The 15589-nt window shown below is 50.0% G+C and overlaps 7 protein-coding genes across 7 annotated transcripts; 3 read left to right on the top strand and 4 right to left on the bottom strand.

Annotated features, from left to right (window-relative positions):
* Positions 1–111: 111 nt before the first annotated feature.
* On the top strand, positions 112–2042 carry MCYG_06454 (sphingosine-1-phosphate lyase; the record flags this gene model as incomplete). Its single annotated transcript, XM_002844444.1, has 4 exons — positions 112–212; positions 268–745; positions 817–950; positions 1031–2042. 4 exons carry the CDS (start codon positions 112–114, stop codon positions 2040–2042), a joined length of 1725 nt encoding a protein of 574 aa, XP_002844490.1.
* Positions 2043–2448: 406 nt separating this feature from the next.
* On the bottom strand, positions 2449–2733 carry MCYG_06453 (mitochondrial 54S ribosomal protein YmL33; the record flags this gene model as incomplete). The annotated part of the gene is made up of 1 exon (XM_002844443.1): positions 2449–2733. One exon carries the CDS (start codon positions 2731–2733, stop codon positions 2449–2451), a length of 285 nt encoding a protein of 94 aa, XP_002844489.1.
* A 575-nt stretch (positions 2734–3308) lies between these two features.
* Positions 3309–6230, top strand: MCYG_06452 (conserved hypothetical protein; the record flags this gene model as incomplete). The annotated part of the gene is made up of 1 exon (XM_002844442.1): positions 3309–6230. The coding sequence occupies one exon, from the start codon at positions 3309–3311 to the stop codon at positions 6228–6230; it is 2922 nt and encodes a 973-aa protein (XP_002844488.1).
* Positions 6231–6527: 297 nt separating this feature from the next.
* On the bottom strand, positions 6528–7649 carry MCYG_06451 (conserved hypothetical protein; the record flags this gene model as incomplete). Its single annotated transcript, XM_002844441.1, has 1 exon — positions 6528–7649. One exon carries the CDS (start codon positions 7647–7649, stop codon positions 6528–6530), a length of 1122 nt encoding a protein of 373 aa, XP_002844487.1.
* A 382-nt stretch (positions 7650–8031) lies between these two features.
* Positions 8032–8809, top strand: MCYG_06450 (frataxin; the record flags this gene model as incomplete). Its single annotated transcript, XM_002844440.1, has 2 exons — positions 8032–8462; positions 8546–8809. The coding sequence occupies 2 exons, from the start codon at positions 8106–8108 to the stop codon at positions 8807–8809; spliced, it is 621 nt and encodes a 206-aa protein (XP_002844486.1).
* Positions 8810–9249: 440 nt separating this feature from the next.
* On the bottom strand, positions 9250–9580 carry MCYG_06449 (diphthamide biosynthesis protein 3; the record flags this gene model as incomplete). Its single annotated transcript, XM_002844439.1, has 2 exons — positions 9250–9312; positions 9389–9580. 2 exons carry the CDS (start codon positions 9578–9580, stop codon positions 9250–9252), a joined length of 255 nt encoding a protein of 84 aa, XP_002844485.1.
* A 1186-nt stretch (positions 9581–10766) lies between these two features.
* MCYG_06448 (bromodomain-containing protein BDF1) lies at positions 10767–13613 on the bottom strand (the record flags this gene model as incomplete). The annotated part of the gene is made up of 5 exons (XM_002844438.1): positions 10767–10825; positions 10909–11200; positions 11266–12357; positions 12501–13455; positions 13516–13613. 5 exons carry the CDS (start codon positions 13611–13613, stop codon positions 10767–10769), a joined length of 2496 nt encoding a protein of 831 aa, XP_002844484.1.
* Between the last annotated feature and the right edge of the window lie 1976 nt (positions 13614–15589).

Raw genomic sequence — 15589 nt, 5'->3', positions numbered from 1 at the left:
AGCCCCGGCTTGTCTTCTTCTCTTCTCCCTAACGGCTTTTCTCTCTCGGCCTGAGCCTCATCGAGACAGTCCATCTATCGTTCGTTACATATATACACATACAGCACAGTCATGGCTCAGGCTCTGCCCATGGCGATGGCCATGCAGGCTAAACTGATGTCTGTCGCTCGCTCGACCTCAGGCGCAGTCTTCTCCCTATCGAATTTCGACATGTGAGTCTCCTCTTCGGCGGCAGACATCTCAGACCCCTACTAACTCGGTCAATAGAGTCCGCAACCTCGTCTTCTTCGTCTTCTTCCTCCGTCTACTACGCAGGTCCTTTTACACTATTCGCGGCTACGGGATATTCGGCAGCATCCGAAATGTCTTTCTACACCTCCGACTGATCTTCTATGGCCTCTTCCTGCGTGCCCCCGGCGTGCGCAGCCAGGTCGACAAGCAGGTTTCTACCGCCCTCACCAAGCTGGAGCAGAAGCTTGCACCGCAGGAACCGGGCATGATAAAGTTCATGAGTCTGCCTAAGAAAGGGATGAGCCATGATCAGGTCCGCGCTGAGCTGGATAAGCTTGGTGGTATGAAGCATACGATGTGGGAGGATGGACGGGTCAGTGGCGCCGTGTATCATGGCGGAGAGGACCTGTTGAAACTGCAGACCGAGGCCTTTGGCCAGTTTGCTGTTTCCAACCCGATTCACCCTGATGTCTTCCCAGGTGTGAGGAAGATGGAGGCTGAGGTTGTTGCAATGGTGAGTCTTGTTTCGTTTTTCGTTTTTATTTTTCTTCTTTTTGCATCAACGATAGCTGACGATGGTCATAGGTTTTGGACTTGTTTCACGGCCCTGACGGCTCTGCTGGTGTGACTACTAGTGGCGGCACGGAGTCCATCCTGATGGCGTGTCTGTCAGCTCGCCAAAAGGCATATGCTGAACGGGGAGTGACCGAGCCAGAGATGTATGTGAAAAAAAAATACCCCAGATGCAAAAAAAAACAACAACCCTAGAGTCAATCGCTAATCTTAAATCGTTTGATAGGATCGTGCCCGAAACAGCCCATGCGGCCTTCACCAAGGCCTCAAAGTACTTTGGTATCAAGTTCCACTCTGTGCCGTGCCCAAGCCCGGGCTATCTCGTTGACGTCTCGGCGGTCCGCCGTCTCATCAACCCAAACACCGTACTGCTGGTTGGATCGGCGCCTAACTTCCCCCACGGCCTGGTGGATGATATCCCAGCCCTATCACGGTTGGCAGTTACATACAAGATCCCCTTGCATGTCGACTGTTGTCTTGGCTCCTTCGTGATTGCGTTCCTCAAGAAGGCCGGTTTCCCTTCCCCGTATGAAGCACAAGGCGGCTTTGACTTCCGCCAGCCCGGTGTCACCAGTATCAGTGTCGACACTCACAAGTATGGGTTTGCTCCCAAGGGAAGCTCGGTCGTCCTGTACCGCAACCGCTCGTACCGCACCTATCAGTATTTCGTCATGCCAAACTGGCCTGGTGGCGTTTACGCGTCTCCTTCCATGGCTGGCTCCCGTCCTGGAGCGTTGATCGCCGGATGCTGGACCAGTATGATGGCCATCGGCGAGTCGGGCTACATCGACAGCTGCCACCAGATCATCAGCGCCGCCAGAAAGTTCGAGGCTGCCGTTCGTAAGAACCCCGGCCTCTCGTCCACGCTTGAGGTCGTCGGCCGGCCCATGGTCAGCGTCGTCGGATTCACCTCCACGAATCCAGAAGTCGACATCTATGACGTTGCGGATGCCATGTCCAATATGGGCTGGCACCTGAACGCCCTCCAGTCGCCGCCAGCAATGCACGTTGCCTTTACCCTGCCGACTGCCAACGCCGTCGACAAGCTAATAGAAGACCTCACCACCGTCGTACAGCAAGAACTGACTAAGATCGCGGAGAGGAAGGCCGCCGGTATCAAGGTCGAGAAGAAACGAGGCGATACTTCGGCCTTGTACGGTGTTGCTGGAAGCATTCCAGACAAGAGCATCGTCCGCCGTCTGGCCGAGGGCTTCTTGGATACTCTCTACGTCAACTGATCCTACCCTTGACCTATAACTCTGGGCGAGATCTACTCTTGGACCGATACCTCTGGACTGCATTTTATCCTCGGACCTGGCCTATCATTATGGACTGCATTTTATTCTTGGGACCTATAACTCTGGACTGAACACCAACTTTACCTATAATCTAACCTTACCAGTCTCTAAACCAGACATTGTATATTCTTCGGGTGCTGCTTGCTGATAACGCAGGCAAACGTGTGTTTATAAACTATTGTTAACACAACTTCTGTACATGTTCATGTCTCTGCTCCCCTAAAAGCCTTCATTAAAGGTATAAACAGATAAGACAAAAAAAAAATGCATTTCTATAATACATCAGCCTCTAAAGACCACATATAAACTCCTTCAAGCCTCTGCCTTAAAGTCCATATAACATCTGTCAAGCCGCCCTCTTCTCTCTAAAGACATCCTCCCCTCTCTTCTCAACGTAATATCCTGGATCCGGCTTCCTCTCCAGATGTAGCTGCTCCTTGGTCAACGGCTGATCAACCTCCTTGACCGAGACGAGTTCCTTGACTTTCATGATCTGACCTGCTACATCTCGACTAACGGGGTAGAACACCGTAGCCATTCGTTTCTTGAGGCCGAGAGCGTGCAGGACGCCTGTGGTGCGGCGCGGTAGGCCGATGGCAGAGCGTATGAGCGTTATGCGGAAGTAGGTCATGGTGGTGTCGATGTCGATATTGATATTGAAGCCGAAGTGTTGATTTTGATGCTTGCAAGTGAGGCCAACGACACAATCGAGCCCTTTACTCTTTGATCTCCTCTTTTCAGTGTTGATATCTCACTTCCACAAGGCTCTTGCTCGTTCTTTATTCTCTTCAGGCGTTCGGTGGTGGTTCTCTCCGCGATATCTTGATGCCCGAGTCAAAGTCCGTCCTGACAAGAGAGCAGCTTCGCCGGCTTGAGTCCCTCGATTCGCACAAACAGCTTGAGAGTCTCCTTCGTTAAGCTCTTCAGTCCCGTTTCGTCCGGATTTATATCCTGTCACGACATTCCAGGTGCTCGTCGGTCGAAAGGGCTCGCAACACGTCGCTATCGAGACGAAGACGTTGAGATGCAACGATAAAACAGACCGCAACAGTCGAGGAAACCAACAGACTGCAACGATATCCCTTCTATCGAACGATCGTTTTAAACCAAAGTGCAATTGACTCTCTTCATCCGCGAATCGAAGCTGTTTCGTTCAAAAATCATAGCGGAACATCGATTGTCCGCCTGAGAAAAAAAAAAGCAACCATGGACCGTCGCAAGGGTCGACTCAGCCTCTTGCCAGGGTCGATTCCGTCTGTGGCGCAAAGACGAGCTGCGTTTGAGAAGAACATCGACGCTGCGAAGGGTTCTGCAGGCGAGAAGCAGGAGAAGAGTCCCGAGAAGACACGGCGCATCGAGTCTGGTCGCGAGGGCAGCCGATTGACTCGATCTATAGAGCATCAGCAGGACGAGCTACGGGGAGAACTACGGAGGGCACTCGAGAACGAGCAGATAGAGGAGCCTACAAAGCCAGCGGGAAGCTCGTCAAGGTCGCTGCAGACGATACTCAGCCGTCTAAACAGTACAGCCAGGCCAAGCAGCCCGTTCGACTTTGGCGGCGGTGATAGATCGCATTCCCCTCCTCCCCAGCACTCTCGATGGAAAGCTGCTGCTGCTGCTGTTCTTAGGTCACCGTCTGCACTACGAACAGTGACTGCGGCTTCACCTGCGACTCCGACCCTCACGCCTCCGCTGACGAACTGCAGCACCGACTCGGTTTCCTCTGCTGGCCTGACCAAGGCAGCAGCCGGCAATGATCCTTCTCCCGAACGGCCATACAAACCAGACTCAGAATTGACAATCACCGCCCCTGCTAGTGGTTCTTCATCGAGAATAGCCCAACTGATCGCAAACATGGCAGACGAGAACGGCTCGGACGGTACCCTGGTGGTACCCCGGCTGGAGGACCTGTTGCGCCACCCCGAAGACCTGGAGAAGATCACAGTCCTCAAGGCCGAATATACCAGAAAAAAGGAGGACGTCGACTCGCAGCTTCGGGAAGGCCTACGGGACCAGCTTGAGCTGGTGCAGCGGAGTCTGGCTGACCTGGCGGAAGGCCGGCGTCAGATCATGGATGCAAAGATGGGGCCCCAGGGGATAGACAAGCTCTGGGCGGAGTCACAGTCTGCGCTGGGCGATTTCGCACAGATAGACAAGCTGGCGAAGATACAGAGGAATTTTGAAGCAGTTCTCTTCATGAAGAAGGGCATGGAGACCTTCCATAATGATGTGGCTGAGGTCGAGCGGCTGTTGAGAGAGGACGACGGGGACATGGAGAATCAGCCTAACTTGCTCAACATACACATGGCCATCTCCCGTCTCCGTGACTTTCGGGATGAAGCCATGGACCAGATTCGCAGAGCCAAGGATAAGAGCAGCGAGGCGACTCTGACTGAACTGTTCGAAGGGCTGGATCCGGCTATTGAGTGGTTCGACGACCATCTGGGGACGGCCTGCATGAATATCATCCCTCTCATTCAGTCTGATAATCGTAGTATGGTGGTCAGGCTGGCCGTCGTCATTGCTAACGAAGAGAAGAACGATGCCAAAGTCAGGGCTCTACAAGACGCCCAGAAGGACCATGAATACCTCGCCAGCAGGTTCAAGTCTATGAATATCGGGCCCAAGACGATAAGGGGCTACAAGGAGAACTTCCTAAAGAGTATCGAGCTGTATGCGCAGCCGAACTTTGAAAACTCGAAGCAAGAGTTCTTGGATGACCCTGACAGACTGGAAAAGAGCTTCAAGTGGTTCTTCAACGACCTGTTCACCGTCAAGCAAGGAATGCAAACGCTGGTGCCTAAGAAGTGGAAGATATTCAAGACATATACAGACATATACCACAGGATGATGCACGACTGGCTTATCGAGTTCGTCGATGACCCGCAGATGCCGGCTGCGAATATGCTTGCCATCATCAACTGGTCAGAGAAATACTACAAGAAAATGAAGAAGCTAGGCTGGGAGGCATCCGAACTTGTCCCCAACGTCCTTGATGACCGTGAGGGAGAACTCGTACAGGACTGGAGAAACCTCATCGTCAAGGCGCTGGACGAATGGATGGACCGCATGTTCAATACCGACAAACGGGCATTCCTGGACCGCGATATGGATTCTCTAGATACTAACCCCGAGGGATACTTCCGCACCAAGACTCTGGGAGATATGTGGCGGATGATTCACGAACAGCTTCAGGCGGCTGGCGCTTCTCAGAGAACAGACGTGGCCGAGGGTGTGGTGGACGCCATGTTCCGCTCCCTGAGAACGCGGCAGTCGATGTGGCAGGCGATGCTGGACGAAGAGTGTGCAAAGTACAAGTCACCCACCACCGATCAGCCCGAGAGCCTACAACAGTTCCAGGACTGGCTTATCGCCGTTGCCAACGACCAGATCGCATGTATTGACGACAACGATGCATCAGGCCAACTCGGCCACTTGACTCGCTTCAACCGTGACTTCGAACCGCTCGTCACAGACAAGTACCTCACCGCACAGGCATCCAACGAACTAGCGATCCTACGAGACGGCTACGTCGACCTGGGAACCCACTGCATCTCCGTCTTCATCGACCTCATCTTCTCCGTCGACTTCCGCACCACTTTACCTGAATTCTTCACCCAGAAATGGTACGGCGAATTCGCCATGAAGCGCATGATCTCCACTTTCGAAGACTACATCAGCGACTACCATTCCGTCCTCCACCCAAGTCTACGAGATATCCTCGTTGAAGAAATCTCAGACGAGCTCCTGGTCCACTACCTATCCTCCATCCGTAACCGAGGAGCTAAATTCCGTCGTCAGGACCCGTATACCGAGAAGTTCAAGGACGATGTGCTTACCGTTTTTGGCTTCTTCCAGAAATTCCCCGAGTCCTTTGGTGGGGGTATCAAGGATCGCTGGAGGCTCGTTGACTGGCTTGTACGCTTGCTCGAGGCAGACAAGGCCGGTGTCGTGGTGGTGTACGAAGGCTTCAAAACCGAGTACTGGGATTTACAACTCTCTTGGGTCGAGGCTGTGCTACGATGCAGAGATGACTTTGAGAGGTCGATGGTCAGCGCTATCAAGGCTAAGGCTGCCGAGCTCTCCGTTGAGATGGGCCCGGATACGCTTATGGGTAGAGTGAGGTAGAGGGTGGCACGCCTCGGTTGAGAATGATATATAGGGTAGGTTGGGACCTGATGCCATGGTTATTTGAATATATCCTGCACAGATTGTGTTTAAGCATGTTTTATATTTATCTATCTAACCGCCATTTCAGTGACAACTGTGCCCTGGCGTTCGATGGAACAGCATTCATGGAGTTAGTCGGTTTCGACAGTGTCAGTATATATCTTATGTGAAATGTAGGTTTAAATAAAATAATGCCTGTTACCCGCTCGTCCAATTTGATAAATATGATACACTCCGAGGTCTTAATTGGCCTCATCATACCTGAAAGTCAAGTTTTCGCTGTTCAATTATTCTATATTCCTGTCCAAGTACTGGGCCACCTTTCTCCTCATCATGAGGTACTGTCTTTGCACCCATCTCGCAAATGCATATTCTGTCAATGGGAATGTCTTTTGCCCAGTTGAACGGTTCATGGGCAGTCTGCGTCTCTTTGCCCTTGGCATCCTTGGAAACGATGGTATGGTGTGGCTTTGGCTGGCTTCCCGCAAACATCTCCAGTAGCTCAGTTGCGTCAAAGGTAAATACTGACTTTTCTTTTCCTCTGGACCCTCTGCCACCCTGTTGAGCAGTGCCCCTTCTTTTCCCAAGATATATGGTATTGGCGATGGTTGCATGGAGAAGTAGAGGGCGCGGTTTACTCTCTATAACACTTGGATCCGCAGCTTGGATGCTGCTAGCAGTGTCGCCTTCTTGACCTCCGTTTCCCTCCGTAGTGTCTTTTGGTTGGGTAGACAGACCGTTATTCCTGGAGCTTTCACCGCGGTCAATACTTTCTCTGCCACTAGCCGTCTTATTGCGAGGGTTGGCCTTGGTAATATCACGATGCATGAACCCAGCCTCTATAAACCTATCCCGTAGCTTCACGCAAAACGGATACAGACGGCCTGTATTATCAAGCGGCGAAGCATGAAGAATTGTGGCAGCTCGAACTTTTGGAAGAGCATGTAGTGAAACTAGATCGATTGACAACGGTCCGCCTAAGCTATCTTTATGAAAAGTTTGGCGTGGCTTGGCTTCTAGCTCTGCTTCTTGCATTATCAAGGCCAGGTCAAGAGACCGGAAGAAGGACAAGGCTTCGCTTAGCCGTTCTTGTGTGGTCAGGCTCATAACGCCTAGAGTGAAATGCAGCGTCCCAAGCGGCCGGAGGGCTCCATAGGGTACAAGTGGTGTATCTGGGGCATGTCCTGCCGCTGAACCTGATGGGGGTACAAGTGGAATTGATGATTTGAACTCTGCCAAAGAGCTATCCAGTTGGTATATCGATGCTTTATTAACCAGAGGTATGCAAAGGAAGTGTGTCAACGGTGGTTTGCTGGTCGCAGCATTTCCTTGGCCTCCTCCACCATGCCTTGGTCTGGAGTCGTAATTCTTCCCCATCCTGCTGTAGTATGAGATGAAATATGTCCGACGCCCCTGAACGCGCGTGGTATGATATATTTGCTGCCGGAAGCGGTGTTTTACCATCGACTAGGCTGTGTTTATACTGGGTCCCTGACGCAAGTATGGTCTGATAATACCCGTTCTTATTTACATAAGCATACGTAGCTATGCCAGCATAAACAGATTCAACGCCGTAAATAATAAAAACCAAGCAGCCAGCCGCCTGTTGTCGTGGTTGTGTGTGGACGTTACGGCTTGTCGTTTTTGCGTTGAAGAGAAAAACGACGAAGGTTGAAGTTGATGCAGCATCGACGTCATTTTTGGCAACTTTGAGCTTCGTCTTTTTCTCCACAGCAAAAACATCAACAAGTCAACATCAACAACACCCTCAATTACTTACAACTCACGAAGACAATATCGACCTTTTGAACCTCAAGACCAACAAATTCCACAATGCTATCTAGAGCCGGCAGCCGGGGTGCGCTCCGTTCCATTCTTTCGTCCTCTCGTGCCCATCGATCTCGCATCACAGCAGCCACAAGATCTCGTGCGCCCTCAATCGTCTGCCCAATTCAACAGAGGCTATTCCATTCCTCGCCTGCTGTGCTCAAGGGAATCACACCAGGCTCCTCGGACCCTGCTCCGCCAAACCCGGAGCCCAACTTGATCGGAGTAAAGCAGACGCCAGAAGCATCACATATATCTGAATCGGACTACCGCGATCGTTCTGAGGAATATTTCAACGTATTACTGGCGGAGATAGAGCGAACTCAGGAGGAAGCAGGATCAGAGGTAGAGGCTGAGTATAGCGTACGTGAATTTTTCCATCCCAGTTCGCTTTCTGCTTCGTTTACGGAGAAAATTGTCCGCTATTATATTAACTGTTCAAACAGGCTGGAGTTCTCAACGTTACAGTTCCTGGAATTGGCACCTACGTTCTCAACAAGCAGCCCCCAAACAAGCAGATCTGGCTCAGCTCGCCCATCTCAGGGCCAAAACGGTTCGACTGGGTGATTCAAGGTGACGAGATGGCCGAGAAAGAAGGGACTAGGGAATATACCGGCGGACAGTGGATATACCTTCGTGACGGGACGAATCTGACTGATATTTTGAATACAGAGTTGAACCTGGAGCTGAGGGCAAAGATCTATGAGTGAAAAAGATGCTCAAGATTTTATATGTCTGTTGGTTTCCAAACTAGACATTTGTTGAATTGCAACAGAGATCAATTCAATCTTGTATATGTACATGCTGTTTTGTTTATGACAACAATACCGAATGCTATAGCATTATGGTGGAGACTTCAGTCTCTCCCTGGCTTCTCCTTCTATCAAGATCGCGTGGAAACCTATAGATTCCTGACCCTGGCTTCAGTAGGCCTTACAATACTCTTCCGAGGCCGTATATTTCCATCCGGAAGGATCTATAGCCGAGCGATGACTGTTATTTCGTCCGTCACTCGTAACGTGGCTCGTACCGGGAGGCCTGAATGAACAAGTTCGACTTTGTATCCTTCCGTCGCCAACCCCCGGCCTTCGACCGAAGTAATCGTTTTCATCGCGTTTATCATCAACATAAAACCTTTATCTCCCGAAAATCATGCAGTAATAGCAGAAGCCACTCCCCCATTATCAGCGCTGTCATCCTTTGGCAGATCAGCCTGCGCAAACTCATATTAGCATTCGCCCAACTAAACTCATCGGTTTATCGCCTGCCGCCCACTTCGTATAGCCTACCTCATCGAAGATGACTCTGATCATCAGGCTGCAGCTGGGACAAATCCCGATCTCCTCTCCATCACGCAGGTCTGCAAGACCGATTTCAAACCTATCCCCGCAGGGGCATGGATAGTGGTATATCTGAAGCACAGGGTCGAAGGTCATGTCTTCGATTTCGATTTCGTCATAGATAGAGAGCGAGTCAGCCATGATGACGGTTTAATCCTAACAGTAAAAGACTCCGAATAAAATGATCGTAATGGAAAAAGTTGATTTGACTGCTTTCGTGCTTTTAATCTCGAGAAATTTCCTGTGGCGATTTTGATAAAATTCCTTAATTATGTCATCGTTCATTATGATGATTAATAGTCATATGATATTTTCATATTAATATTCAGGTCATGTGGATGTGTAGCGGAAAATTTCCTGTTAAGGTTATTCACCGCTTAGTCACATTCTTGGTAATAACATTACATATTAATACGGAAACCTTCATTCTAAGCCAATAGAATTGCAAGGAAATATCAGTATCTACGATAAATGAATACCAATCTTCATATTATGCAACAGCTTCAACTGATTATTATCCATTCAAAGACATTATAGGTATAAAGAATGAAAAAGGAGAGTCAATTTTTGTCATAATTAATCGTACATCAACATCTTAATACATCTTTTAGTGTGTGGTTTTTTGGTTCCCTTCTCCTTACATAGTAGACAACAGTACCCCTGAAGTGAAAAGAAAACAGGATAAGGAAAAAGGGCCAGGAACCAAAAGAAAACAAAACTAAACCTTACATCACAAACTCCAGATGGTTAAAAAAGGGGGAGAAATTAAAAGAAGAAGAAATAAAGGAAAAGAAAATCCCGTAGACACATACATGTAGGTAAGAGCGCTTTCCATGAACAGATGCAATGAACTCCAAGTCCAAGTCCCTTCCCAGCGCTGATATGTAAAAAAGGCAGATAAAAAGGGCAGAAGCGAGAAAAAAACAAAAAAGATGATGAAACGGGAATAGAAGGTCTAATAACGCGAACATTAGCCGGTTGGTCTATGGGCCATGTCGGTGGAGGAGAACGGTAGACCCATTGAGAAGCTGAAGAGGGGAGCAAAGATTGTTGGATAACGGTTTGGAGTGACACCCTCTTTTTGATTGGCGTGGACTTCTTATCCCTGCTAATAGATACATGTAGTATGCATGTTAGACAGGAGAGACGAAGAGAAGAGATCGAGAACATGGGATCATGAAGTGATGAGATGTGTGAGGCAGCCTGTAGGTAGATTTGCACTATCCCTCCGCCATAATCGGATAGAACGTCGACAGAGTGCATGCAAATTCTGGTCAACCCATCATTCCTGAATGGGGCAATGGGGCCGGAAGTCGTGATGACTCGTCTACTCTTCCTCACTCTCTTCCGAATCTTCATCGTCACCGCTGCTTTCGGACATGTGAGCTGAAAAAAAAGTAATGTGATTAGCATTCAGTCAAGCCAACTCCGGGGAAAGAGTATAATGATATCTTTGGTGGTAAACTTACCCTGCTCATAGGAGTGTCCTCCAGCCGCGGATCCTGAACCAGCACCGCCTTTGAATTTCGACAGGTTGCTTTGCAGAGAACGAATCTGTTTCTCTTGCTCTGTTTTGTTCATAGGCTTGCTCTTCTTCGGTTTTGGCTGAGGCAAGGAAGGGAGGGGCTCCGCATCGCTTGGCTCATCAAGTCCGTCCAAGACGGAAGCCGGTGCGTTTTGTTTAACAAACTTTAAGAGCGTCAAAAGCACATTGTTAGGAAGCTCGTCGATGTCCAACTCGATTTCAGATTCATTAAGTCCCTATGCAATAATTGTTAGTACAGGATACCGTGCATGAGAAAAATCAAGGTGTCGAGACCACTTACCCGGAGAGAAGGCACATCCTTCTGGATGATAGCCAAAGCCTCGCTCACTTTATGTTCAGGCAAGCTGCTGATGCCATTGGAAATCATAGTCTTCTCCTGATAAGTGATATAGCGGTTCTTTTCGGACTTTGCCTTTGAACCACCACCTTTCTTATCCTTCTTGCTGACCGTTCCGGCAGCACCTTTCTTCCCATCCTTTTTCCCCTTGGACTTGGTCAACTTTTTCGAGGCAGGGGGTGTCTTTTTCTTTTTCGTAATTGCCTCAACCTGCTTGGACATTTCGGCAATCTGCTTCTGCAGCATCGTCAGCTTCTCCTGGTCATCATCACTGTCCTCCTCTTCATGCTCGTCAGACTCGTCCGAAGAGCCGGCCGACTGGTGGCCCGAGGCCGGTTCATGCGCCTCTAGCCATCGCGCCTTTTGGCTCCATTTACGATCGAAGAGGTCCTCAGTGGCCTTTCCAGCAGAGTACACGGGGTCACCGACGATGTTGAATTTATAGCAGTTTTTGAAAATCTGGCGCATGTCCGTTTCGAATTCTTTAGCGTTTTCGTATTGGCCGGTCGACAGCTTGGTTTGCATTGTCTGCAAGTCCATCGGTTTCTTAATTACATTGTGATAGGTAGGGATGTTGAGGGCAACTGGGTCGACAGGGACGTAGAAAAATGACGCGATCGGGTAATGTTTTTGCTTGTGTAGTTCATCAAGCACCTCCTGGCAGAACTTCAGTTCTAATTGGAACTTCTTTTTCTTGGGTCTCATGGAGAAGGGAAGATCACGGTTTTTGGGCGGGTGGATGGATCGCTTTGGTCTACCATCGACAGTAGTCGAGTCACGACGGATCAGAGGAAGGCCCTCTGGACCGAGAGCAAACGTAGGCGACCCTGCGGTGCTGGCCCGCGGAGCCGGTGCGGCAACCGGAGGAGGGGGAGGGGGAGCAGCGGGCCGCGTCTCCCGTCGAGAAGGTTGTGTTTTGGTTGGCAGGGTTGCAGCCTTCTTGGTCTTCTTTTCGGCCGGGGTGACGTCGGGTTCATCGTGGCCAGGCAGCTTTTTAAGCTGCTTTTCGAAATTCTCATATAGGCGGTCTCCAGCCTGTGAGACAACGTGTCCCGGTCCGTTGAATGTCTTCGAGTTGTTGACCATGAGCTTAAAGTCGTCGACCACCTCCTGTGGAGTACGATACGATCCGATTTTAATTTACCCTCCATAGTCTGCAAGTCCATTGGATGCTTGACAAAGTCATAGTAGGTAGGTATGTTTAGCTTTATCGGATCGACAGGAAACTTGAACATCTGAGCATCGGTGAGCCGTTTCAGATTCTGGAATGTGCGAGTAAAGAACTTAGTCTGAGCCTTCGTCATGTCCCGAAGTACGTCTGGGAGACCGTTCGAAGTCTCGGGGGCCGGAGTAGCCGGGGCAGCGGGCTCAGCAGACGACGACGGCGGAAGAGCAGGAGCTTCGAGAGCCGGTTGATCAGGACCAAGGTCTTCAGTCTTTTTACGTTTTGCTGCCCGTTCTTCTTCATCATCTTCGCGTTCTCGAGAGACCTTGAATGTGGTTGGTTCTCCAGCTGATGGGCTTGCTTCCGGCACATCCTTCATGACGTAATCCTCTTTGCCCTTGCCATCAACTTCGGTTGCCATAGATTCCGGCTTTTCCTCCTGCTGTGATGGTGCGATATTCGATGCCACGGGTGCTGGGGTGATTCCCATGTCATGGTCCACGCTCTGTCCCTCTGAAGGGCCTGGTGCTGGGGCGGATGAGAATAAAGAATCATGCGCATCATCTTGGCCCATGTTGGTATTGATATTCGAGGTATCGCCCTTGTTAGCATTATCTTCCCCCATTTCCATTTTGCTATCGACTTCGGTGGCTTCAGCGGATGCCTTGACGGGAGCGTAACTCCCGGATTTTCGTTTCACATCTTCAGTCCCGGTGCTCGAACCTAAATGTAAGGCTGCCGTTTCAGATTCCACGCCTGCAGTCTTGTGGTTCTCTGGCTGACCAACGGGGGAAAGCAAATCAGTTGGAGGGGGTTCCTGTTGGTCAAAAGGCTCTGGCTTTGGCTCCACGCCGTTCGATATGGACGAATGGCCATTCAACTGTGGCTGAGAATTCCCATTTGCGCTAGGAGCTTCCGGTTGTTCAGCAGGTGACTCGGTCTTGGGCAAAGTTTTCGAGCTAGATTCACTACGACGCGTTAGCCAAAACAACAGATAAAAGAAGTAACTTCATGACCGGATAGCTTACTTTGAGTGAACGTCAGTCTGCACCCCCGGCTGGTTCTCTGGAGCTGGCTGTACCGGGCCAGGGACAACTGCGGCGCCTTCATTTGGCGGTGTTGTCATAGCTGTGGATGCCAGGTGGTAGCCGACGGGGTTCCAGTGTACCTGATGCTTGAACGCTTTGCTCCGCGGTAGTAAGGCGTGCAGGGCAGGCGACGGAGGGCAGACGAAGGATACGATAGGCCTCCAATCAATAATAGACAGGAGAGAAATTGCCTGCAGTGGTTTGTGGGTGGTGTGTGATGAGCAGTGAGCACTGTTGACGTAATAGACATGGGGTAAGTCAGAGGAATTCAGCTCTGGAAAAGTAAAATTTTTGCTAGAATAAAGGAGCAACAGAAGGTGGGAGAAAGTGAGAGAAGCAAGGGGAGGGAGGGGGGAAAAAATATACTGCGGAAATAGATTAGGAAGAAGAACACAGCAAGAGGACACTTTGATATTGAACAATAACTCTTCACTAGCAGTTGAAGCCACTGTTGCGGTGGGGATCAAATCCACGTCAACAACAATAGGACAACCCTAGTGCGAAAAACTCTCTTATGGAAAGTAAACCCGTCCTCGTCCCGCGGAGGGTATCAAACCAGGCGTTTATTCAATGTATATATGTATGTATATACCTTTTTAATCAAGATATATATGATATGTAGATAGAGTGCTAGTTTTCAGGGGGTGGTACTTATTTTTGGCTTTAACGTAAAAAAAAAGGGCTGTAAAAGCAGGTGTAGTGGAAGATGCCGGCCTTCTTATACCACAACGACCAAAGGCTGATGTACTGTGGTTGGGATAGAGAGGGAGATAACCGTGGTTGGCGCGGAGCTTAACCGCGACGCGGCTAAAACGCAAAGCAAAGGGAAAAAAGGTGCTTACACTTGGTTTTAGAGAGAGAGCTTAGATAAGCAGTGAAGCTTACTAAGACGAAGGGGGGGTTTGAAGTATGTATTAAGAAAAAGAGAGAGCTGTGCGTGCGCGAAGGGCGACGAGGTCGTGGGCGTTGGTATCTCAATTGCTGTGCAGGGAGAGAGGTCTTTGCAGCGTGTGCGTGTGGCGAAGTGGGCCGCAGGGGTGGTGGGAGGAGAGAGGCGAAGGAGTGGGCTTATCGCGGTGCGTGGCAACAAGTGCAAAGGCGGAACACGGCGATGCGAGGAAATAGGAAAAAGCGTGAAAAGAGTGAAAGGTCGGAAGGGGGGGGGTGCGAGGAATCCTTATAAGTACGGGCCTCTTTCGTGCTGCTAGGAAATCACCGCAGCCTCCTGCCGCTAACCTCGGATGGCCGAACTAATGTGGGCGGTCCCTGAAGTGGAGACTTGACGGCTTCTGATTGGCTACAGGATGACGCGTCGTGCTCTGGTTGGCTGGGCCGGACCCACCCTCGTCTCCTTTGGGAGAACTACTTGAAAGGAGGCCGTACGGTATCGTACCGACGCGACCTTCTAGGCGTTCTTTCGTGGTTGCCTGGGTATATTACACGGTATGGCGATACATCCTCCTTCGAACCCCTCCCCCCCTTCTCCTTGATCTCTGTCTCTTCTGCTCATAAAAAGAGCAGATGGTCGCATGCATCGATGTCTCCCATCCACAAAGATGCTCATCTCGACCGGCCTAGATGCATGTTTCTTGTCCTGCACCATAGATCATATATATCATCTGCAGTGTGCGTTCGCCTCGCCTTTTTGATGTAGTCGCACACTCTATTGAATTTTCCCGTAACACGTTTCGTCATAGGGGGTTAAAGTCCCCCCCCTTATGTCAGAAATTTTTCTCATCACGTGAGATTTCATTTTTCAATATCACGTGAGGGGTATTTTGCGGGCGACTGGAAAAGCAACACATAAAACAAGCAGCGTTGAAACAGCAAAAACAGATGGGCAAGCTACAAGACTCCATATTCCGTAAGATATAAAGCTATCTCCTTAAGAGCGAGGCCCTGTAGCGGTGATGCTCTCGAACGACCTATCCCGGTAGATCCTATTTATCGAACTCAACTATAAAGGTAGCACGTCACTTCGAGCCATGACAGTAGCAGGAAAACGTATAGAAGG

This window comes from Microsporum canis, genomic scaffold (assembly GCF_000151145.1).
Source record: "Microsporum canis CBS 113480 supercont1.6 genomic scaffold, whole genome shotgun sequence".
NCBI classification, from domain to species: domain Eukaryota; kingdom Fungi; phylum Ascomycota; class Eurotiomycetes; order Onygenales; family Arthrodermataceae; genus Microsporum; species Microsporum canis.
Note: the sequence above shows the minus strand (reverse complement) of the source record. Positions and strands in the feature narration are given on the sequence as shown.